The 25263-nt window shown below is 41.6% G+C and overlaps 1 protein-coding gene across 2 annotated transcripts in view; it reads left to right on the forward strand.

Moving 5' to 3' along the window:
- LOC126273600 (uncharacterized) overlaps positions 1 to 25263 on the forward strand; it is a 108002-nt gene that overhangs the window by 25131 nt on the left and 57608 nt on the right. For both annotated transcript variants that reach the window (XM_049977045.1, XM_049977046.1), the window contains 2 exons: positions 10234 to 10268; positions 16319 to 17507. In XM_049977045.1, the coding sequence (XP_049833002.1) occupies positions 10254 to 10268; positions 16319 to 17507 (1204 nt within the window). In that variant the 5' untranslated portion in view covers positions 10234 to 10253. The remainder of the gene's footprint in view (positions 1 to 10233; positions 10269 to 16318; positions 17508 to 25263) is intronic.

The raw sequence follows: 25263 nt of genomic DNA on the forward strand, positions 1-25263 counted from the left end.
TCTACAAAGAAAAATGCTTTCTTCTTTACTATATATGGGTCTTTAGGAATAATAATGGAATCCTAATGTGATGGTTGAGGGTGCTTCTGCTGACACAATTTTGAAAAGTTGGGTTCAGTTCTTGACAACTGGAGACGGATGTCTGGTTCCGCATCTAGACAGCTTCGGTACTTAGTTTTGTGGGCAGCATAGGTCGAGAATCCAGATTCACACATGTATGTCGTGGCAAAGGAAAGTAGTACACATTTTGCCTTTTCAACAAGGGCGTAGTATTTCTTGTTATCCAAAAGTGTGAGTAACCGTCAACGTCAAAACTTGATTTCAAGATAGGGTATGTGGCAATTTCTACCAACAACTCATATTCATTTGATGATAGAATGTTCGGCTTTTTGGACACATTGAACGGGTTGACCACCCATTTGTATTTCTGCAGCATCTCATCTTCAGCTGTTGGGAAATGATTCTCCAACAATGACATCAAGCTTCGGAGATGTTACAGGATTTGATGAAACAAATTCTTCCCAAGTGCCAATGTTTTGTTTTTCAAAACTCCTTGAGAAGAGGAAAACACTCGACCTCCCCCTCCTCGACACTTTCTTCCCAAAAATTGATTTTCCGCATGAATGCTCAAACTTTGTCGATAGCAGTGACCTTTGTTTCACTTTGCCCTTGGAGTGAAATATTCATTTCATTCATTTTGGAGAAAATATCTGACAACACAGGCAAGTATACACCGTCCATTTTCATCATTAATAAGGTTTGCTAATTTGGTGTTATGCTCCAAAAGGAAAGCTAAGACTTCCAATCTTAATTCGTACAACCAAGAGAGTGCGTTCCCACGTGAGAGCCACCTCGCTTCTGCGTGGAGAAGCAGGGAACAATGAAGGCTTCACATAGTATTGTGAAAAGTCTTGTCTTCAACGGCCTTGATTTTATGTAGTTAATGATTTGAGTGGATTTGTCTCAAACTTTCTTGAATGAAACAGGCATTTGTTTCATAGCTAAAGTGTATCTGTGGCGATCACAATGACTACTGGCTGCAGTTCTCGGCATTTTCTTTTATTTTCGTTATTGCTCCGACTGTAGGACCCGTCATAGCTTTTGCACCATCTGTTCACACATCTATGCAATTAGACCATAAAACTTCATTAGTCCTTAAAAAATCATCCAATAGACAGAATATTTCAGCATCTGTTGTGTTGGCAGCTAGCGGTAAGCACAATAAGAGGTCCTCCTCAAAACATCCAGAATATTCATAACGGACAAAAGCCAATAAAATCGCTAATCCCGCAACATCAGTGGATTCATCTATCTGTAGAGAAAATGAATTGTGTTGGATGCGAGAAACAAGTGTGTCTTTCACATCATTTGATGTGTCAACAATGTGTCTCGTGACAGTATTGTTTGATAATGGCACCGAAGATACAACTTTTACTGCCTTTTCGTCTAACATGCAAGAAACAATATCATTAACACACGGCTTTTTGTGATTTTCTGCAATTGTATGAGCTTTGCCCGTTTTTGCCACTCTACAACTAATCAGGAAAGAAGCTTTTAATGAGTTTTCATGCAATGCTGAGAAGCAGCTAGTTCAGCACTCTGCCTTTTGAAAAAATCTATGCCTTTAGCCTGGAAATCTGGGTGAGTACCTTCAAAATGATGGCGCAATTTAACTGGAACCATTGAATTGTTCGGAAGGACACGCACACAAATTATACACTGAGCTTTACCCTCTCTTTGTCTCCATAATGCCCATTCCTAAATAGCTTTCGTTGTACTTACGCTTCTTGGTTATTCCACTTCCACAGGATATTGCAACCAATGGAGTACTTGCAGCATTTTCACATAATAAATCCTGCTGTGGAGCTTCTGGTGGTTGTTCTTCCTTTGGTCGTCCTCCATCCTCATTCATTTCAACTGGAAACTTCCCTTGTTGTGAAGGCAATGGAGAAACTGCACCCTTCTTCAATGATCCTGACTTCAGCCACCGATCCATGTTAGAAGTAATAATCTGGTCAAAAATTGACTAATGAAATAGGTAGTGCACTGATAAAGCACAATTAACGTTTAATGATGCCTGGGGCCGCATACGTGCCAGCGAGCGATGTGATTGGTCGACAAAACTCGCTTCGCACATGAGTAAATGGTTTCAGCGCATCTAGCACCATGAACCAGAGCACAAATGACCCCCATATTGTTGCAAAACAGTCGATCAGGGAAGCTGCATTTTCCGGCACTAAACTGTGTATGTGTTCTCACTTAGGAACCGCAAAGGCTGCTTGGAAATATGACCTGAAGTAAAAGTACACATGTTTTTCACACAAAAATAGTGATGAATTTGATTTTCACATTTTATTCAATAATTTTACTTATTATTTTACACGATTTGATGTGGCCACGGACCCCCTAAAAAGAGCCGGTTGACCCCTAAGGGGTCTGCGGATCACACATTGTGAAGCCCTGATCTATGTCTTTCTTGCAGCAGTACATCAGTAGGTGCTGTTGAATGCCAGCTGCAGGAAGGAATCTTAAAGCCACAATATTGTGCTCTGAAATGTGATTTTTAGGTATCATCCTCAGAAACCTGTCATTTAGTTCTGCAGGGTCAAAACGGCACCCCTTTATCTTAAATTGTACATAGGTAATTAAATGTTAGAAGTCAGAGAGCAGTAATGCTTCTTGGATCTTTTGTTTGATAACAAGTTGATATGCCTGCTGCACATATATTAGCTGTAAGCCAACTGCATAGTACATTCAACTTGCCTTGGTTTCTCAGTGGCCCCACTGGGGAGCCCCATCCCCCTCAAAAAAGATTGACAATTTATAATGTGTAACATTGGCTTCTTCTGAATTGATGTTCCAGTAATTTTCTGAGCTGCATTGTACATGTTTTTCCACATTGAGAGATCCTTTTCATATGCCTGTACTGCTGCAGTGTTCATGTTTTCATTGTGTTGTGGTTTAGTTTTTGGCCTGTGGCAGCATCCAAAGCTCCCATGGCACTTACTTCAAATTTCCAGGCTGACTAGTTCTCGACCCTATGAGCTTTGTAATTCTTATAACGTCATTTTCCTTCATGTTAAGGTTAGGTTTTCAGTTGCACTTTGAGAAAATAACCTCAAAATTTCTCACACAGGTTTTAGATACTGTACTGAATATTCAGTTTTATTCACACTGAAGAGCCAAAGAAACAGGTGCACCTGCCTAATATCATGTAGGCCCCCCATGAGCTTGCAGGAGTGCCATAACAAGACATGGCATGGACAAGACTAATGTCTGAAGTAGTGCCGGAGGAAATTAACACAATGATACTGCTTGGCTCTCCATAAATCCATAAGAGTACAAGGGGTGGAAATCTCTTTTGAACAGCACATTGCAAGTCATCCCAGATATGCTTAATAATGTTCATATCTGGGGAGTTTGGTGGCCAGCGGAAGTGTTTAAACTCAGAAGAGTGTTCCTGGAGCCACTGTGTAGAAATTCTGGACATGTGAGGTGTTGCATTGTCCTGCTGGAATTGCCCAAGTCTGTCGGAATGCACAATGGACACAAATGGTGATCAGACAGGACGCTTACGTTCCTGTCATCTGTCAGAGTCGTATTTAGACTTATCAGGGGTCCAATATCACTCCAACTGCACACACTCCATACAATTACAGATCCTCCACCAGCCTGAACAGTCATCTGTTGATATGCAGGGTCAGTGGATTCATAAGGTTGTTTTCATACCTGTATATGTTCATCCGCACAATACAATTTGAAACGAGACTCGTCCAACCAGGCAACATGTTTCCAGTCATCAACGGTCCCATGTCAGTGCTGGTGGGACCAGGTGAGATGTAAAGCTTTGTGTCGTGCAGTCATCAAGGATACACGAGTGGGCCTTTGGCTCCGGAAGCCCATATTGATGATGATTTGTTGAAGGGTTCACACGCTGACACGTCTTGATGGCTCAGTATTGAAATCTGTAGCATTTTGCAGAAGGGCTGCAGTTCTGTCATGTTGAACATCTGTCTTCAGTTGTCATTGATCTCGTTCTTGCAGGATCTCTTTCTGGCCACAGTGATGTTGGAAATTTGATGTTTTACTGAATTCCTGATATTCATAGTACACTCGTGAAATGGTCATACAGGAAAATACTCAACTTTGCTGTCTTGGAGATGCTGTGTCCCATTGCTAGTGCACTCACCACATTCAGACTCACTTAAATCTTGATAACATGCCATTGTAGCTGCAGTAACTGATCTGACAACTGCACCAGATACTTGTCTTCTATAGATGTTACTGACTGCAGCGCCAAATTCCACCTGTGTACATATCTCTGTATTTGAATATAATAGAGGGAAACATTCCATGTGGGAAAAATATATCTAAAAACAAAAATGATGTGACTTACCAAACGAAAGCGCTGGCAGGTCAATAGACACACAAACATACACACACAATTCAAGCTTTCGCAACCAACTGTACACTCGCGCGCACTACACACACACACACACACACACACACACACACACACACACACACCCATCTGCACATTATAACATCCCAGCTCCTCCACCAAATTATAACATCCCAGCTCTTCAACACCAAATTAAAATGTTCCACTTCGATTTGTTTGCAATTATAGCGATCCCAGCTTCCTCAACCAAATTAAAACGTTGCATTAGGAGGTGTCTGCTTCGTGCAAAAGGTCTTGAGTTCATATTGACGACAACAAGTAATTCTTCATTACAGACGTTTATTTACAAACAGAACTGACAGACTTCACAGACTCAACAACTGACTCTCAGAGCTAACTGCACTGCATATCCGAACTGAACTGGCCACTGACAACTCCTAGGTGTATTAATATCTTTCCAAACAATGAGAGTCTTTGACAATGTTTTGTTTACAATTCGATAGCAATTCACAACTTAAAACTAAATTAGACATTACATAATTTTAGTACAGATTAAAGTAAGTAAAAGGATCAGTACATATAAATTCTTACAAGCATAATTTCCAAATAGATTTTATAACATTTTTCTTCCAGCTTCTGGATAACCTTCACCAGATTTGTACCGACGTTTCCAGAAATATCTTGACATTTGATTCTGGATATTTCTTGAGTGATTTAGAACAACTATTAGCCACAGGGTGATCCTCATTACGAACAAACACTGTCTGCCTGTGTCCATTCATGCCTTGGTGCATGGCCAGCACATCTTGGCACTGTGTTACAACGTCCAGGTTATCTGGATACTTCCCACCACCACCAACCTGTCAAAACTCCGGAGATGGGAACTTGCCCTTCACTATATCCTCTCTTCTCGTTATCCTCCAAGCCTCAACCTCCGCTAAATTCAAGTTGCTACCGTTCATACCTCACCTCTCTTTCAACAACATCTTTGCCTCTGTACTTCCGCCTTGACTGACATCTCTGCCTTTGCCTTTACAAAGGTCTGCTTGTGTCTGTGTATGTATGGATGGATATGTGTGTGTGTGTGCAAGTGTATACCTGTCCTTTTTCCCCCTAAGGTACGTCTTTCCGCTCCCGGGATTGGAATGACTCCTTACCCTCTCCCTTAAAACGCACATCCTTTCGTCTTTCCCTCTCATTCCCTCTTTCCTGAAGAAGCAACCGTTGGTTGCGAAAACTTGAATTTTGTGTGTATGTTTGTGTTTGTTTGTGTGTCTATCGACCTGCCAGCGCTTTCGTTTGGTAAGTCACATCATCTTTATTTTAGATATATCTCTGTATTTGAATACAAATGCCTATACCAGTTTCGTTGACGCTTCAGTGTATGTCACATAAAACCTGTCCTCAGTGATTACTGGGCCCATAAGTTGTTACAGGAGTTGCAGTAAAGCAAGGCTAGTTCTCACTGTAGGATAATGACACAGTTTGATGGTAAACAGGTACAAAATGTGTCATGTAACACACACAGCCACACACATGTTACAAGAAGGAAAGGGGGTCTTTTTACCAATAACTTCACTATTAAGTCCCAGGTGGCAGCACAGTATATGCAGTTGGAAAGTGCACCAAATACAAACATGGGAGAAATACATGAAACAAAACAAGACATTTTTAATTGGTTAATCTTATAATGTCTCGATCACCAGTGGCCTAGGGGTAGCGTCTTTGATACATAATCAAAACGTCTTCGGTCCTGGGTTCGATCCCCGCCACTGCCTAAATTTTGATAAATAATCAGCATTGGCGGCCGAAGATTTCCGGCATAAGAAGTCAGCCTCATTCTGCCAACGGCCTTGTCAAAGAGGGCGGGGGAGCGGATAGAGGTTCAGGGCACTCTCTTGTCCTAGGGGTGGGAAATTGCCCCTAAAGCCGGAAGAATCAGCAATGATCAACAACATGAGGATGCAGAAGGCAATGGAAACCACTGCATTAAAGACACGTAACGTGTATCCACAGGACATGTGGCCTGTAGTTGAAGTAGTGTCATGATGATCTCTGCATTGGCAAAAAATTCCGGAATAGTCCCCCATTCGGATCTCCGGGAGGGGACTGCCAAGGGGGAGGTTACCATGAGAAAAAGATTGAATAATCAATGAAAGGATAATGTTCTATGAGTCGGGGCGTGGAATGTCAGAAGCTTGAACGTGATAGGGAAACTAGAAAATCTGAAAAGAGAAATGCAAAGGCTCAATCTAGATATAGTAGGGGTCAGTGAAGTGAAGTGGAAGGAAGACAAGGATTTCTGGTCAGATGAATATCGGGTAATATCAACAGCAGCAGAAAATGGTATAACAGGTGTAGGATGGTAGGGCAGAGGATGTGTTACTGTGAACAGTTCAGTGACCGGGTTGTTCTAATCAGAATCGACAGCAGACCAACACCGACAACGATAGTTCAGGTATACATGCCGACGTCGCAAGCTGAAGATGAACAGATAGAGAAAGTGTATGAGGATATTGAAAGGATAATGCAGTATGTAAAGGGGGATGAAAATCTAATAGTCATGGGCGACTGGAATGCAGTTGTAGGGGAAGGAGTAGAAGAAAAGGTTACAGGAGAATATGGGCTTGGGACAAGGAATGAAAGAGGAGAAAGACTAATTGAGTTCTGTAACAAGTTTCAGTTAGTAATAGCGAATACCCTGTTCAAGAATCACAAGAGAAGGAGGTTACTTGGAAAAGGCCGGGAGATACGGGAAGATTTCAATTAGATTACATCATGGTCAGACAGAGATTCCGAAATCAGATGCTGGATTCTAAGGCGTACCCAGGAGCAGATATAGACTCAGATCACAATATAGTAGTGATGAAGAGTAGGCTGAAGTTAAAGACATTAGTCAGGAAGAATCAATACGCAAAGAAGTGGGATACAGAAGTTCTAAGGAATGACGAGATACGTTTGAAGTTCTCTAATGCTATAGATACAGCAATAAGGAATAGCGCATCACAGAAGTTGGGAAGGCAAACATAGGTACAAAGAAGGTAGCTGCGAAGAAACCATGGGTAACAGAAGAAATACTTCAGCTGATTGATGAAAGGAGGAAGTACAAACATGTTCCGGGAAAATCAGGAATACAGAAATACAAGTTGCTGAGGAATGAAATAAATAGGAAGTGCAGGGAAGCTAAGACGAAATAGCTGCAGGAAAAATGTGAAGACATAAAAAAAGATATGATTGTCGGAAGGACAGACTCAGCATACAGGAAAGTCAAAACAACCTTTGGTGACATTAAAAGCAACGGTGGTAACATTAAGAGTGCAACGGGAATTCCACTGTTCAATGCAGAGGAGAGAGCAGATAGGTGGAAAGAATACATTGAAAGCCTCTATGAGGGTGAAGATTTTTCTGATGTGATAGAAGAAGAAACAGGAGTCGATTTAGAAGAGATAGGGGATCCAATGTTAGAATCGGAATTTAAAAGAGCTTTGGAGGACTTAAGGTCAAATAAGGCAGAAGGGATAGATAACATTCCATCAGAATTTCTAAAATCATTATGGGAAGTGGCAACAAAACGACTATTCACGTTGGTGTGTGGAATATGAGTCTGGCGACATACCATCTGACTTTCGGAAAAGCATCATCCACACAATTCCAGAGACGGCAAGAGCTGACAAGTGCGAGAATTATCGCACAATCAGCTTAATAGCTCATGCATCGAAGCTGCTTACAAGAATAATATACAGAAGAATGGAAAAGAAAATTGAGAATGTGCTAGGTGACGATCAGTTTGGCTTTAGAAAAAGTAAAGGCACGAGAGAGGCAATTCTGACGTTACAGCTAATAATGGAAGCAAGCCTAAAGAAAAATCAAGACACGTTCATAGGATTTGTCGACCTCGAAAAAGCGTTCGACAATATAAAATGGTGCAAGCTGTTCGAGATACTGAAAAAAGTAGGGGTAAGCTATAGGGAGAGACTGGTCTTACACAATATGTACAACAACCAAGAGGGAATAATAAGAGTGGACGATCAAGAACGAAGTGCTTGTATTAAGAAGGGTGTAAGACAAGGCTGTAGCCTTTCGCCCCTACTCTTCAATCTGTACATCGAGGAAGCAATGATGGAAATGAAAGAAAGGTTCAAGAGTGGAATTAAAATACAAGGCGAAAGAATATCAATGATAAGATTTGCTGATGACATTGCTATCCTGAGTGAAAGTGAAGAATAATTAAATGCTCTGCTGAAAGGAATGAATAGTCTAATGAGTACACAGTACGGTTTGAGAGTAAATTGGAGAAAGACGAAGGTAATGAGTAGTAGAAATGAGAACAGCGAGAAACTTAACATCAGGATTGATGGTCACGAAGTCAATGAAGTTAAGGAATTCTGCTACCTAGGCAGTAAAATAACCAATGACGGACGGAGCAAGGAAGACATCAAAAGCAGACTCGCTATGGCAAAAAAGGCATTTCTGGCCAAGAGAAGTCTACTAATATCAAATACTGGCCTTAATTTGAGGAAGAAATTTCTGAGGATGTACGTCTGGAGTACAGCATTGTATGGTAGTGAAACATGGACTGTGGGAAAACCGGAACAGAAGAGAATCGAAGCATTTGAGATGTGGTGGTATAGCCAAATGTTGAAAATTACGTGGACTGATAAGGTAAGGAACGAGGAGGTTCTACGCAGAATCGGAGAGGAAAGGAATATGTGGAAAACACTGATACAGAGAAGGGACAGGATGATAGGACATCTGCTAAAACATGAGGGAATGACTACCATGGTACTAGAGGGAGCTGTAGAGGGCAAGAACTGTAGAGGAAGACAGAGATTGGAATACGTCAAGCAAATAATTGAGGACGTAGGTTGCAAGTGCTACTCTGAGATGAAGAGGTTAGCACAGGAAAGGAATTCGTGGCGGGCCGCATCAAACCAGTCAGTAGACTGATGGGGGGGGGGAAGAAGTCATCATATCCTGTACATCAGAAACACTAACCATATCACATGCTATTGTGCTCTCTGGTGTGGTTGGATTTATTAGAAGTTAAAATCGGATTGTTTGTCTAAATTATTAGCTTTCTACCTTTACTGCTTACGCAAGTAATTATTGCAACATGTCTCTTAACACTCCTCAGTGACTAAGAGTTGATGCAATGTTTATTAGTGTAGCTGTTTGCATTTACTATGTATTAATTTTTTGGAGATTGTGTTAATTATTTGTGTTTAAGTTTCTGTAACTTTTCTAGTAAAAAAATGATTGATTGTTTTCGATAAAGAGCTTTTTTTATGTGGCTGCCACTTCTAGCGTGCTTTTGTGTGCGTGTGCGTGGTTTTTTTTTGGGGGGGGGGGGGGGATTCTATCAGTCCCATTAGTCTCCATGAGTGACATACAGAATTTTCATTGCCATTTCCCACCAACCATTAGTCCACCATTGCTGACATGCAAAACTGGAATTTCCCACTGCCACCTGATTCACAGCTTACCTGCTTTCATATAGCTGCACAGCTGTCCATCGTCTAATCACAGGGTCACTCTGAATTTAACATTTACCACCACCAAGGCATACACATGGCTTGCATGTTCTGGCTTGTCATTTCAGTCATGACTATTGCGATATGATTTTTTTTAAAAAGGGAACCCAAGTTCTGTTCACATTCAAAGCAAATTGCAGCCCATGTGTCATTTCCACCAACCTACATACTGTCAAATAATGCAGTGCCTTCTCTTTGTATATTCACATTTATTATATAGATTGTACCAGTATTAGGAAAATCACATTAATTTCTCATTTTTTTAGTATGTTAACTTAGTGTTCCTCCTTTTTTTTTCAGTTACGTTGGAGATGTAAAGAATGGATGGAATAGAGGTAAGAAATAATTTTTGTCATGACTGTTATGTACTGTATCATATTCTCATGTTTGTTTCTTTTGATTTTTGTTTGCTTATCTATTTTCAGTAACTGTTGCTAATAAATCCTGTGACTCTTGGATGAAACCTGTTTAAAGCCGCAGTTTTTCATTAGCTGTTTATCTCGCACAAACAGTTGCACACATTGCCCACACTTGTCTGCCATGAATTGTTTTAGAAAGAATCGCAATCCCCCACCTAAAATCTGATTCCGACCATATCATCCTACCTGCTGGCAAAGGCTCCACCACTGTTGTTTTGAACTGCAAGGACTACCTGTCACGAGAACTCCACAAGCTGATAGATTGGGCCATCTACAAACCCAGCCACAATGACACCATTCCAGAAATCCAGAGTGATCTCAAATCTCTCCTCACATCCTTAGGCCCAACCCAGAACCTCTCCACAGAGTCTATATCTCTCCTCATCCCTACCATTCCCTGCACTTGTACCTTCTACACGCTTACTAAAGTTGATAAATGTAACCCACCAGGATGCCCCATTGTGGCTGGTTACTGTTTCCCCACGGAGAGAATCTATGCCCTCGTAGATCTACATCTTAAGCCTATTACCTGAACCTACCCTCTTACATAAAAGGTACCAACCATTTCTACCAACTCTTCACAGTTCCTGTTCCTTTACCACATGGTGCCGTGCTTGTCACTATTTATGCCACCTCCCATTACTCTAAAATCCTAAAGCCCATGGCGTAGCCCCTATTGACCTCTGCTTTTCCCTATGCCTGATGGATTCCAAATCTACAACCCCCTTCCTAGTCTCCATGACCAACTACATCCCCAGCCACAATTACTTCTTGTTTTAATGCATCACCTACAAACAAATCTGGGCACTCACATGGCACTACCCTATGCCGACCACTTCATGAGTCATCTAGAGGAATTCTTTATAAACACTCAGAATCCCAAACACATCTGATGACTTCTTCATCACCTGGATTGAGGTTGAAGACGCCCTATCCACATTACTCCAGAACCTCAACAACTTCTCCCCCATTAGCTTCACCGGGTCCTCCTCAACCCACTCAACCCACTTTCCTTGATCCTGACCTCCACTTCAGAGGTAGCTACATCAGTACCTCCGTCCATATCAAGCCTACCAACCACCAGCAATATTTCCACTTCAACAACTGCCACCCACTCGATACCAAGAAGTCACTGCCTTACAGCCTAGCCACCTGTACCAGTTGCATCTGTAGTGATGTGCAGTTCTCTGCCCCATGCCTTATCTCTCCAGACACACACCACCACCTGAAGTCGCTCCGCCTTACCATAGAGGAGCATACCTGCCGTGACTGTGTACAACTCGGGACTGGAGCAACTGAATAATGTTCTTCACCAGGATTTTGACTACCTCTCATGCCCTGAAATGAGGACTGTCCTACCCACTATCTTCCCCAACCCTCCCATGGTGGTATTCTGGTGCCTACTGAATCTACACAGTATCCTCATCCATCACTAAACAATCCCTGCTCCCAACTCCTTACCTTATGGCTCATATTCCTGTAATATACCTGGATGCAAAACCTATCCCATACCACCTCCTACCACCACCTACTTCATTCCGCTCACAAACATCACCTATCCCGTGAAAGGCGGGGCTGTCTGTGAAACTAGTCATGTGATCTACAAACTTAGCTGCAACCACTGTGCTGCGTTCTATGTGGGCATGACAACCATCAAGCTGCCTGACCACATGAATGGTCACTGACAAACTGGATCACCCAGTGGCTGAATATGCTGCCTAATACAACATTCATTTCAATGACTGCTTCACAGCCTGTGCCATCTGGATCTCTCCCATCAACACCAGCTTTACTGTATTGCACTGGTGGCAATTCTGCCTACAATACATCCTACATTCCCCGTAACCCTCCCAGTCTCTAGACTTCATTAGTTATTGTCGTTCACCCACCTATCTCTTCGCTGTTCCCACTCGACGACCTTCTATTCCACAAGCGCATCCACAGTCTTTTTATCGTCTCCTTTTCTGCCCCACTCGACGTACATCCAATTACCTAGCTGCCCTACCCTCTCTCCACCTCATCCCCTACCCTGCTCTCCCTCCCTCTACCAGCCCCAGCCTCCTCCTCACTCCCACCACCCAGACTGTTTCTCCCATCATGCACAGTTGCGTGCAGTCTGGCCTCTGCAGCCAGAGACAGTGGTCATGTTTGTGTGTGAGAGCTGCATTTGCGTGAATGAGTGTATATATATTGTCTGTCTCAGAAGAAGGGCTTCTGACCCAAAGCTTGTGTGTTCTAAGTTGTCACCGGCCCTGTAGAGCATGCACTGCATCAACACTCAGTCTCCACTGCATTCTGTCTGTTACTGTTTCCTTATAATTGACTGCATTCAGAGCTTACACACCTTTCCTTGCATTATCTTTCCATAAATTTTTTGACCTACCTAGGCGTCTTTTTGTTGTATGTTTTGCTGTAATATGTTGTGTAAGAAATCAGGTTACATATTATATGACCTGCCAATTAGAATGATCTTCTCTTTTGATATTGGAAAACTTTGGCCTGGTACATGGCCTGACAAATTTCATTTTTCTTTCTTGTTCTTTGCGTCTCTCACTGGACCTCAGATTCCTCTCATTGCCTTTCTTTCAAATGTTTTAAGAAGTTTCTGCATCTCCCTTTGAGTTAGTGTCCGGCTTTCTCAACCATAGAGGACAATGGGACATATAACAGCATTGTAAATCTACATTTTTGCAGAATGTGATATGGCTTTAGACTTGAACATCTCTCTGAGGACATGTAGATATCTGGAACTAGCAGAAATTCTTTTGTTTGCATTTGTGGGTGTTGGGTTACAACAGTTGTACCAACTCCCAACTACTTGAACTCATCAGCAGACATAAACTGGCGCCTGTCAACTGTGAAGTGCTATTGTGCAGATTTAGTTTTGCCTACTTGATTTTGTTCTGTTTTTTGTTTGTTGATGAGTAGTCTTGCTTTACTTGCTGCTGTGGCAGTCCTTTTGTGCATCTTCCCAAAGTCTTGTTCCCTCATGCCCACTGACACTGTGTCATCCATGTAGCCCATTATAGGCTTCAACTTGGCTCTGACTTACAACTTTTTCCAGGGTGAGATAAAATAGTGTGTGTGACAATGCATCTCCCTGTCTTACTTACTTCAGTTCATATGGGGTCAGGTTGTTATTGCACTCAATTCACTCATACAAACTCTAATCATTTCAATGAGCTTATTTGGGATTATGAACTCCTTCAGGATTTTATAGAGGGTATCTTGACAAATATTGTCATAAAATCTTTGAAAATTTATGAACAACATCAGGACTTTTCTCTCTCTTTCCCAATATTTCTCAAGACCTTGCCTAAAAGCAAGCCCATTGTTAGTAGTTGAACAGTTTGGTTGGAGTCCAGTCTCACAATCTCCCATATTTTCTGCAAATGGTTTTAGCTTGTAGAAAGGATATTGTGCGACATTAAATAAAATGATTGCTAATGGTCCTTTCATGTATATTGGACAAATGACTGCTGTCTTCCAGCTGCCTGGTAATGCCTCAGTCTTCCAGATGAGCTGATTGAGTTTGCAACAATTCAGTCTGTAATGTGCTTCCTCCATACTCCAGCATTTCTGTGCAGACCATATCCTTTCCTGGCACTTTGTCGCTTTTCATTTTCTCTGTATGGCTTTCACTATGTCCTCCACTTTGATGTCAACTTCTGTCTAATTTGTTTCTTCTTGTTTTTCACTGAAACATAATTCTGGTTTAAGATCTCTGAGTAGCGCATTGAAATAGCCTTTCTATTACTCTGAGACTGATTCAGCATCCATACCCATGTTTCCACTTTTGTCATTAATGTACTGATTTCTTGCATGGAAGCCTTTTCTTGCTGTTTTCACATCCTGGCGAAATCTTCTACTGTCCAGTTTTAAGCTGTTCAGCTCACTTTTTCAAGACTTTTTGTTAGGTACTTTCTCTTTTCAGTTCTCTGTACTCTTGATGTCTCTGTGCGTTTCTAGAAATGTTTCCTTCGGTGTTTCATTATCTGTATCATGTAGCCATAACTCATGTGCTTTCTTCTTTCTCTTTACAACAGCTCCACATTCCTCAATAAACCATTTTCTTTTTCCCTGTACTTTCTCTGTACCCAGTGATTTATTCGCAGTACCTGTCACGGCTGTCTTCCCAGTGTGTCACTTTCTCCACTTCTTTATCATCTGCATTTTTTAGTACATTGAATGATAATTTATTTCTGGCTCAAATCCTGAGCTTCCATTTTTTGTTTTCGTAGCAAACCTGAACTTTTCTAGGTCTAGTTTTGCTTGTGCCAAGAAATGGTCAGTACCACCCTCCACTCATCATTGGGCTAAGACATCTTTCACTTTTTCCTGTGCTGCAAGTATATTGTTACATGGTCTATCTGATTGGTGGTTTTTCCATCTGGTGAGCACCATGTTCCTAGATGAATTTTCTTATGTTGTTGAGCTGACAGCCATGTCCTTTGTAGCAGCAAATAAGCTGTTATCGTTGGGTCTTTGTGCAGGCTGTACTTTCCCATGGTCGGAGAATAGATATTTTCTTTCCTTGCTTCGCCATTAAAATCACTTAGAAGTATATGGATGTTCCTTTTCAGGACTTCTTCATAAACACGATCTAACCCTTCATAGATCTCCTGTTTTTTTGTCGTTTGTCTTGTCTTCAGTAGGGTCATGAACATTGATGAAGGTTGTGTCCTACTTCTCTACATGATTTTAATGTATAACAAACACTTACAGCTTTGAGCTGCTTTACTTGGTTCACCATGTTCTTACTGATGGCAAAATCCACCCCAAATTGTTTTTCTGAGCCACCTCCATAGAAATTATAGTGTCCTTATCTGCTCTGTATACCCCTTCACCTATCCATCTGGTTTCCTGTAATGTCACTACATCTATCTTATGATGTGTTAGCTCTGATGCTAATAATGAGCAACCCCTGCGATGGTTAAGCCTTTGGATGTTCCATGTAAATATGATCAAATTCTTCATCCTTTTTCCTTTCCGTGTTTGTCTTTCAGTTAATCTATCTGAGGCTAATTTGTTGAGTTTTTAACTTCATTAAATTTTTCTGGGGTAGGGTTGTTAGCTCGACAACTGACCCACAACATGGAGGATCCTCTTCTTCTTTTGGATTTGCCGTGCTGTAGCCAAGAGGATCTGTTTTAAGGCACCAGTCAATTGCCCCCACCCTTTCCGGCGAGGCATAGGATTTACTGACTTCACACACAGGCGTCATATCAGTCAAAAACTTTGAGTTTTAGTGGATATACCTATTCAACATCAGTATAACCATCAAGACTTATCCAGTCATGTACCCCACTCCTTCCTTGAAATGCTTTCTGGAGGACAACGGTTCAATCTCATGTCTGGCCTCCCTGATTTAGTTTTTCCATGATTTCCCTAAATCACTCCAGGCAAATGCTGAGATGGTTCCTTTGAAAGGGCACAGCTGACTTCCTTCCCCGTCCTTCCCTAATCCAATGAGATCTATAACCTCGCTGCCTGGTCTCCTCCCCCAAAACAACCCACCCCCCCCCCTTTCCTTGAATGGGTTTCAGACCGGCTTTGGCCACGTCCTGATCCATTGATATAGAAGTGATTTTTTTGTCTATCAATGTCGCCCACCTCCTATACTGATGAAGTATTTGGTGGAAGGGAAATCAGGAGATGGAAAGGAATAGGTAGGGAGAGAAAAGTAAAGAAAGATGGGTCATTGTGAGGCGCACTTTGACTCCTCTGATGAGGCCTGCCCAGCTAGGTTAGTCCTTCCAGTTGCTACACTACTGCTAGCATAGCTCCCAATTTCTCAGGAATGCACAAACTCAAGCACAAGTTTTTTTCATTAATTACCTTACATTCATTTTGTTTGTAAGTGTTATTCTTCATTTGATAGTGATATTCAGTCTTTTATACTGCATTGTTTCATAATGAATGTAATGATAATAAGCAATTTTTCCTTACCAAATATGTTTTCTCAGGTTGCAGATGAAGAAAATGAAAATTATCCACAAGAAGATAATGACTCTGATGGTGACAGCTTCACAAGTGAGAAGGAAGTTCAGTTGTACAATTTGATATATCATGAACATAATGAAACAAATGGAATAGAAGAAGATGTAGAAAATCCAAATCGAACTGAGGAAGACCCTGAACTTCACTTTAGTGCGAGAAGTAAGGTCTTCCGACTAAATGCAGTGAAAACAATTACATGTTCACCTCCTGTTGTAAACAGTGTGTCTCCTTCTAAATCTGTACGAAACCAAATTAAAAAAGTGACAGCAAAATTAGATGCAATGAAACAGAAGTATAGCAAAGAAAATAATGAAAAGATATACTCTAGAAATCATTACAATGGAAAAAAACAAATATTTATAAAGAATAACGAAAAATTGTCTGGTAGCAGCATTCCAAGCTTTTGTCTGAATCAGCCTGAAGCAGGTAAAAAAGATGAGCAGAGTCATGATGATTCATGTCATATTGTTCCCAATGACAAAGATTGTGGGAATGCTGTGACAGAAAAGATAAGTACTACAGTTTGCATTGACAAAGTCGGTGATGAAAGAGAAGCAGAAATATCAAAGTATGATATCATCTTGAGTGGGAGAAGTAATCTCAGCACTTCTGAAAGTGTTATTGTTATTGATAGTGATGCAGAATCTGTTGATTCTGTAATTGAGGTAAAACCACCTACACCTCCACCACCAGTCGTTATAAACATTGATAGTTCTGACGAATCATCACACATCAAGCAAAAAGAAAAAAGCACTCAGAAAGAGAATATTGATCCTCACCAGCACCCCGACACAATCCTAATTGATACATCATCAGATGATGTTGCATTGTTAGATTCATCACTATCTGCAGGCTCTCTTTCAACAACTGTTCCATCTGAAAATGCTCTAGTTGTGTCATACACAGTTCCGGGTACAGGAAACAGTTTATTGGATCAAGATGAACCAGGTGTTGAACAAAGTGTTGACACTGTTGTTAAAGCAAAGAAAAGAAAAAGGAAAAGTGAGAACTCTAAGCCAAAAAGAGTGAAGCCAAGAAATAAGGTGCTTTCACAGTCTGTTCCTTTGTCATGGACATCAGATATGATAAGATTCTATTGTCATTCATGGGGTGGTCACAAGTTTAATCATGAAGAACTACAGAAGCAAATGCCAGGTAGGTATTCCTCACAGTTTATTTTTATGTATGAATGCAATTTGCATTAACTTGAACTCTGAGACATTACCTATTATATATATCGCACGTCATCCTTCCCACCAGTCCTGTCACTTCACGTAATCTTTAGGTAGTATCAAGAGGAGGGTATAATGATCTTGGAAATGGTGAAGCTGGTCTTCAGTTCACGTGCTACTATCATGAGCAGATATGGAAAGTGGTTTCAACATGGTGGAAGAATGCTTGGTCAACAGGGTGTGTGTCATCCACACTCATCATGGAATTTGGAGGTTGAAGTCTTGCCCACTATGTAAAGCAGGACAGGCAGCAATATGTGACAAATCTTACTATAGAGTACAACACTGGTATGAGCACAAGTGCTTCGGAGCACACCGTTCGGCACACATTGTTGAACATTGGGCTCTGCGGCATGTGACAGTTACATACTCCCACATTGACCCAACATTAATTACAATTGAAGTGAGCATGGGTTCATCGAGAGTGGACTATGGATCAGTGGAAACATATCGCCAGGTCAGATGAATTATGTTTCTTCTTACACCAGATCCATGGACATGTTGAAAATCACACACCAATCTGTTATATACTGAAGAGTAAAATGTTACGAACACTTGCTTAATAATGTGTTGATCCATCTTTGGAAAGCAATGACGTGGCAATTCTGGGTTTGATAAGTCACGGGTAGGTTTCTGCAGGTATGTCGCACCAAATGTCTCTATAGAGTGTGATTTCTACCCTGACAACAGTGCCATCTTACAGCAGATAAACATTCTAAACCTTCCATGTCACAAAAGCCAGAATAATGCTATAGTGAATCGAGATTAATGATGCTGCCAGAGTCTTCTGATCTGAACCTGATGGGACACATCTGGGACATTATCAAGCACTGTCTCTGCATCCACAACCCGCAACCCACAATTTATCGGAATTGTGTGACCTCTATAGAGACATTTGGTGCTACATACCTGCAGGAACCTACCCGTGACTTATCGAACCCATGCTATGTAGAATTGCCACGTCATTGCTTTCCAAAGATGGATCAACAGATTATTAAGCAAGTGTTCATAACATTTTACTCTTCAGTATATAGCATATTGGTGTGTGAAAGTTAAGGACAAAAGCAACCTTCACGTGATGTGTCACTGCCAAGTAACATAACTCGATCAAACGTACACCATATGAAGAAAGAACTGTTAAGATATAGTACAGAATGTGATGGAAAGAAATGCACAATGAGACAAACAGAAATGACACTGTTATTGAAAGACAATAATTATGCTGAAGTCACCACCATTTATGATGGTCCCCTGGAAAATGGTTCTTAATAAGGGATATCAGCACCACAGATGGCAATGCATGCTCTGCAACATGTTCCCATGCTGGTGACAGGGCTGTTTAGGAGTTGTTGTGGTAGGATTTTTCATTATTCCACCTATGTGGCTAACAAGGGCTAATTGGTTGTTGATGCATATGGACATGCTGCGAAATGTTGCACACATGCTCCATGGGATTTAAGTTGGGGTTACTGACAGACCAGTCCATTTTGCCAAATATCCTGTCATTCCAAGAGCTGCTCCATCTGTGCCATTCAATGTGGTCTCGTTTTGTCGTCCATAAAAATGCGGTAGGGCTGAATCCATCCCCTAAAAATGCACACAAGAGGAAGGAATACAGTGTTGTAATAATGTTGACCGGTGAATGTACGGTATTTAAAGATGTGGTCAGAACACCACACAGCATTATGTTTCCCCCCACACCATAACACTTGGACCACCAAAATTAAGTTCAACAATGTTCCTGGGTTTGTTAAGTGTTCCTATTTCTTGCCAGATGAGGATACACCCAGAATCATTACTCACATTGAATCTGCTCTCATCCAAGAAGAGCAGGCAACCCACTCCTTGATCGTCCAGTCCCTACGCTTTTGAGACCATCACAAATGGTGCCTCCAACATGTCGATGTCAATGGAACACAAAGTACTGGTCATCGGAGAAGGAGCACTCCCATGCAGTTTCTCTGCCACTGTGGGGTGTGAAAGGGTGTGCCATACATTACTGTTAAATGTGGTTGCTATTGCAATTGCACATGCTGTTTGATGTGGCTCTTTTCTTGGTTGTTGCGCAATGTAGCAGTCATTTGCTGTCATCTGTGTTCAACCACCTCCTCTCTTTGGGCAGCAGTGCCTGTTGTTTGGTTCACACTCCATGCATGTGAAAAAATGCTGTGGCCAGTACCAAGCACCTGGGCTGCACTGGTGACTGTTCTTCTTTAAATGCCTCTCCATGTGTTGTAATTAATCCAATCATATCCTCTTGATCACTGTTGGATCAATATGTAGAAAGAGTAATATATTCCTAGAGTCGTCATTTAAAACCAGTTCTTGAAGCTTTTTTAGTAGACTTCCTCAGAATACTGCCAATCTCTCTTCAAGAGTCTGCCAGTTCGGTTCTTCCAAAATCTCAGTAACACTCTCCCTTGGGTCAAACAAACCTGTGGCTATAGGTGCTCCCATTCTCTGTATACGTTCAATATCCTTTGCTATTCGTGCTTGGTATGGGTCTGACCTACTTGAGCAGTATTCTAGGATGGGTCGCACGAGAGATTTGTAAGCAGTCATCTTTGTTGTCTGATACATTTCCCTACTTTTCTATCAATAAATCGAAGTTTATTACCTGCTTCATGCATGAGTGCACCCTTGTGGTTGTTCCACTTCATGTCCCTGCTAAGTGTTACTTCCAAGTATTTGTATGAATTTACAGATTCCAACTGTGATTCATTAATGTATTCATAGGATGTTATGTTTACATATGGGAGGCCGACAGTTCAGACCCGTATCCAGCCGTCCTGATTTACGTATTTCATGATTCCTCTAAATCTCGTCAGGCAAATGCTGGGATGCTTCGTGTGAAAGGGCATGGTTGATTTCCTTCCCCATCCTTCCGTAATCCAAGCTTGTGCTCCATCTCTAATGACCTCATTGTCAATGGGACATTAAACAGTAGCCTCCTCTTCCTCCTCCTCCTCCTCCTCCTCTCCCCCCCCCCCCCACTCCCCCTCCCCCCCTCCAGGATACTATGTTTTTTCGTTGTGTGAAGCACACAGTTTTACAATTTTGAACATTTAAAGCAACTTACCAGTCATTGCATCACTTTGAAATCTTATCAAGGTCTGGCTGAATATTTGTACAGCTGTGTACAAACTTCATTTACTTGTAGATAACTGCATCATCTGCAAAAACTCTGAGGTTACTATCAGTATTGTCTGCAAGATTATTAATGCACAACATGAATTGAAAGGGATGCAACACACTTCCCTGAGATACACGTGAAGTTACTTCTACATCTGTCATTGACTGTACATCCAAGATAACATACATCCTCCTCCACACCAAGAAAATCTCAGTCCAGTCACACATTTCATCTGATACCCCATATGATTGTACTTTTGATAATGGACATAGGTGTGGAACTGAATGAAATACCCTTCGGAAATTAAAAAGTACTGCATATACTTGACTGCCTTGATACATAGCTTTCAATATGTTGTGTGAGTTGTGTTGCACATGATCTACATTTTCGAAATTTGTGCTGGTTGTCGTTGAGGTGGCTGTTTTATTTGAGACACTTCATTATGTTTGAGCTCAGAATGTGTTCTAAGATTCTACAACAAGTGGATGTCAATGATATTGAATTGTAATTTTGTGGATTACTTCTGCTACCCTTCTTGTAGATGGGTGTGACCTTTGCTTCCTTTGGAATACTAGGCACAGTTTTTGTTTAAGGGATTTATGATAGATTACAGTTACCAGACAGGCTAACTCATCTGCAAATAGTGTACATAATTTTATAGGGATTCCATTGGGCCCTGGGGAGTTGTTCAGTTTTAATAATTTGAGCTGTTTCTCAATGCCACTGACATTAATATATATTTCACTCATCTTTTCAGTGGTACAAGAATTAAGTTGGGGCAGTACTCCTGGGTTCTCCTTTGTAAAGAATTATTTGAAAACAGAGTTACGCATTTCTATTTTTGCTTTGCTACTCTCACCTTCAGTTCCAGTATCATCCATAAGTACTTGGACACAAACTTTACCTTTACATATGACCAGAATGTCTTTGGGTTTTGTGGAAGATCATTTGACTATATTCTGCTACGGTAATTGTTGAGGGCTTCAGGTATTGCTCTCTTGACTTCCGAACACATCTAATTGAGCGTCTCTCTGTTTATAGCCCTATGCTTTGTTTTATACCTGTTATGCCATGGTCTGTTTCTTTAGAAATTCTTTTACAGTGACTGTATACCATGGAGGTCTGTCCTTTGGGATACATATCTGTCCAGTGCATGGTCAACAGTCTTTTAAATGTGAGCTATAGTTCCTCTACATCATCCTGTCCTGGGCTAATAGTTAAAAGTTTCTCATTGAGGTATGACACTATTGTTTCTTTGTATCGTTTGCTGAGCGTACAAGTCTTTCTGCTTGTTTTAGTTGCCCCTTGTGTGAAACTTCCTGGCAGATTAAAACTGTGTGCCCGACCGAGACTCGAACTCGGACCTTTGCCTTTCGCGGGCAAGTGCTCTCTACCAACTGAGCTACCGAAGCACGACTCACGCCCGGTACTCACAGCTTTACTTCTGCCAGTATCCGTCTCCTACCTTCCAAACTTTACAGAAGCTCTTCTACGAACCTTGCAGAACTAGCACTCCTGAAAGTAAGGATACTGCGGAGACATGGCTTAGCCACAGCCTGGGGGATGTTTCCAGAATGAGATTTTCACTCTGCAGCGGAGTGTGCGCTGATATGAAACTTCCTGGCAGATTAAAACTGTGTGCCCGACCGAGACTCGAACTCGGACCTTTGCCTTTCGCGGGCAAGTGCTCTCTACCAACTGAGCTACCGAAGCACGACTCACGCCCGGTACTCACAGAATCTGCCAGGAAGTTTCATATCAGCGCACACTCCGCTGCAGAGTGAAAATCTCATTCTGGAAACATCCCCCAGGCTGTGGCTAAGCCATGTCTCCGCAGTATCCTTACTTTCAGGAGTGCTAGTTCTGCAAGGTTCGCAGAAGAGCTTCTGTAAAGTTTGGAAGGTAGGAGACGGATACTGGCAGAAGTAAAGCTGTGCTTCGGTAGCTCAGTTGGTAGAGAGCACTTGCCCGCGAAAGGCAAAGGTCCGAGTTCGAGTCTCGGTCGGGCACACAGTTTTAATCTGCCAGGAAGTTTCATATCAGCGCACACTCCGCTGCAGAGTGAAAATCTCATTCTGGAAACATCCCCCAGGCTGTGGCTAAGCCATGTCTCCGCAGTATCCTTACTTTCAGGAGTGCTAGTTCTGCAAGGTTCGTAGAAGAGCTTCTGTAAAGTTTGGAAGGTAGGAGACGGATACTGGCAGAAGTAAAGCTGTGAGTACCGGGCGTGAGTCGTGCTTCGGTAGCTCAGTTGGTAGAGAGCACTTGCCCGCGAAAGGCAAAGGTCCGAGTTCGAGTCTCGGTCGGGCACACAGTTTTAATCTGCCAGGAAGTTTCATATCAGCGCACACTCCGCTGCAGAGTGAAAATCTCATTCTGCCCCTTGTGTGTTGCTATAACTGTGTTATGGTCAGTGATAACAGTTTTGGTGTGGACTTTACAAAGAGGTCAAGTCATTCAACTAAGAAATGGGTACAGTTCTGCAAATTGTGGGCTTTGTTGAAACTCCACAAGCAAGGCTTGTATTCTCAACCCTCTCTGCTAATCACTGGAATGATCCAGGTATGTGAACTATTTGCTCTATGTAGTTTTCAGAGGAGGTAGTTAGTAACATTTCACAGGATGTCTTGACATGCCCACCACCAACAAAACTGTAATTATCCCAGTTGACTGTTGGATGATTAAATTCTCCTCCAGTGATTACAGTATCATTAGGGAACATACATACATGTAAACTGAGATTTGCTCTAAAGTTTTCTGTTGCATCAGGAGGCAAATCTGGTGGTCAAAAGAAGGACCCTATTATAATTTTTTGCCCACCCTTGGTACAGAGTCTTGCCCTAACAATCTCACATGCAGCCTCCATTTATATCTTGGTGCATTTGAGTCTCTTGTCTACTATGACAAATACGCCACGTCCATCTCCCATCTCCCATTTCCCTATCCTTCGCTACATATTTGAAGATCACACTAGTGTTAACTTCACGTTTTAACCAGCTTTCTGTGCCTATCATTATGTGAGCTTCATTGCTTTTTAGGAGCTCTTCAAACTCTGGAACTTCGTTGCAAATGCTTCATCAGTTAACCAATAAGATTTTGGTACTCTCTGTGGGATACATTTCTTTGAATATTACTCTCATACTTCTGGGTTTCCCGCAACTTTCATTGTCTGAATTGGATGGAGGGTTGTCTAAGCTAAAAAAAAAGGCCCTTGTGCACACCCACACAGTCAGTTACTTGGGTAGCGGCCTGTGATGTGTAGTGCACACCTGATCTATTTAGGGGAACCCTATAACTCTCAACCCTATGACACAGGTCTTAGGAAGTCACAGCGTAGCTTGTCACAGAACCCTCAGAGTCTCTGTTTCAGGCCTTCCATTCCCCTCGGAGTCACTGGTTCAAGTCTTCCATTCAACTAAGAAATGGGTACAGTGCTGCAGATTGTGAGCTTTGTTGAAACTCCATAAGTAAGGTTGGTGTTCTCAACCCTCTCTGCTAGTCGCTGGAATGATCTAAGTATGATCTTGGAGCCTACACAACAAGCATAGTTTGTTCCAACATGTGCGACAGTTTGTAGTTGGTTGCACTGTGTTCCCTCAATGGCTGCTGAAATAGCCTCTTCAACATGCTGAATGAGGCCTCCAGGTGCACACTCACTGAGTATAATTGGTATTCCTCAACATCTCTTGCAGCAAGTTCCCTAAGGGATCCATTATTCACTATACATTTGAACTGCTGATGATTATTAGTCCCCTACCATTTTGGCTTAGCCTCCTCTTGACATGGGACAACATAGGTTTCCCCAAAACAGGCAAAGTGAATCCCACTGACTCTGCTTTAGTGTCAATGAATGATAGCACCTCAAACTTGATTGTTAGACGGTTCAGTGTAACACCCCGAGTCCTCTTTCATTCCTGTCTACTCTGTACAGCATGCCTAGACCCAACATTGACATGCCACTCACAGTCTTGGGCTTGTATTTCCTGCAGGAGAGTCAGTGTCCACAGGAAAGGATATTACCTGAGGTATCTTTGGTACCTCTGGTACACAACTCTTGGCAACCCTCCCAGCACACTCATTTGCAGCAGCTTCCATTCACCTACCGGCTGCTTACAAATAGAACCAATTCATCCTCTGCCCGAGAACAGCAAATACAGTGTGGTTGCATTATACCTGGTACAGTATTTTACAGAGTATAAAAACAAATAACTTTGTACTAAATTTGTTGAGTCTCTTTTAATTTATGAGTTTGATATGCTACAAATATTATCAGCAGTCTTTTGGAATATAAGTAATTGATTGCCAAAAACGAGATATCTATTGCAACAGGAAAATGGGTACCAGTTTTACTATTTCTCTGAAGCATGTTTCCAGTTTTGACTAAGAAAGTTTGGCATTAGTGTTATTTTACAATAAATTTACACAATATACACTTTTATTAAAAGAGGGGACTAATATGGCACAGTACATTTCTTATTCATGGTAACTGTATATCACAAACACCTATAAATTACAATTTAAGTTATACAAAACACTCATGAATTGT

This window comes from Schistocerca gregaria, chromosome 1 (genome assembly GCF_023897955.1).
Source record: "Schistocerca gregaria isolate iqSchGreg1 chromosome 1, iqSchGreg1.2, whole genome shotgun sequence".
Lineage (NCBI taxonomy): Eukaryota > Metazoa > Arthropoda > Insecta > Orthoptera > Acrididae > Schistocerca > Schistocerca gregaria.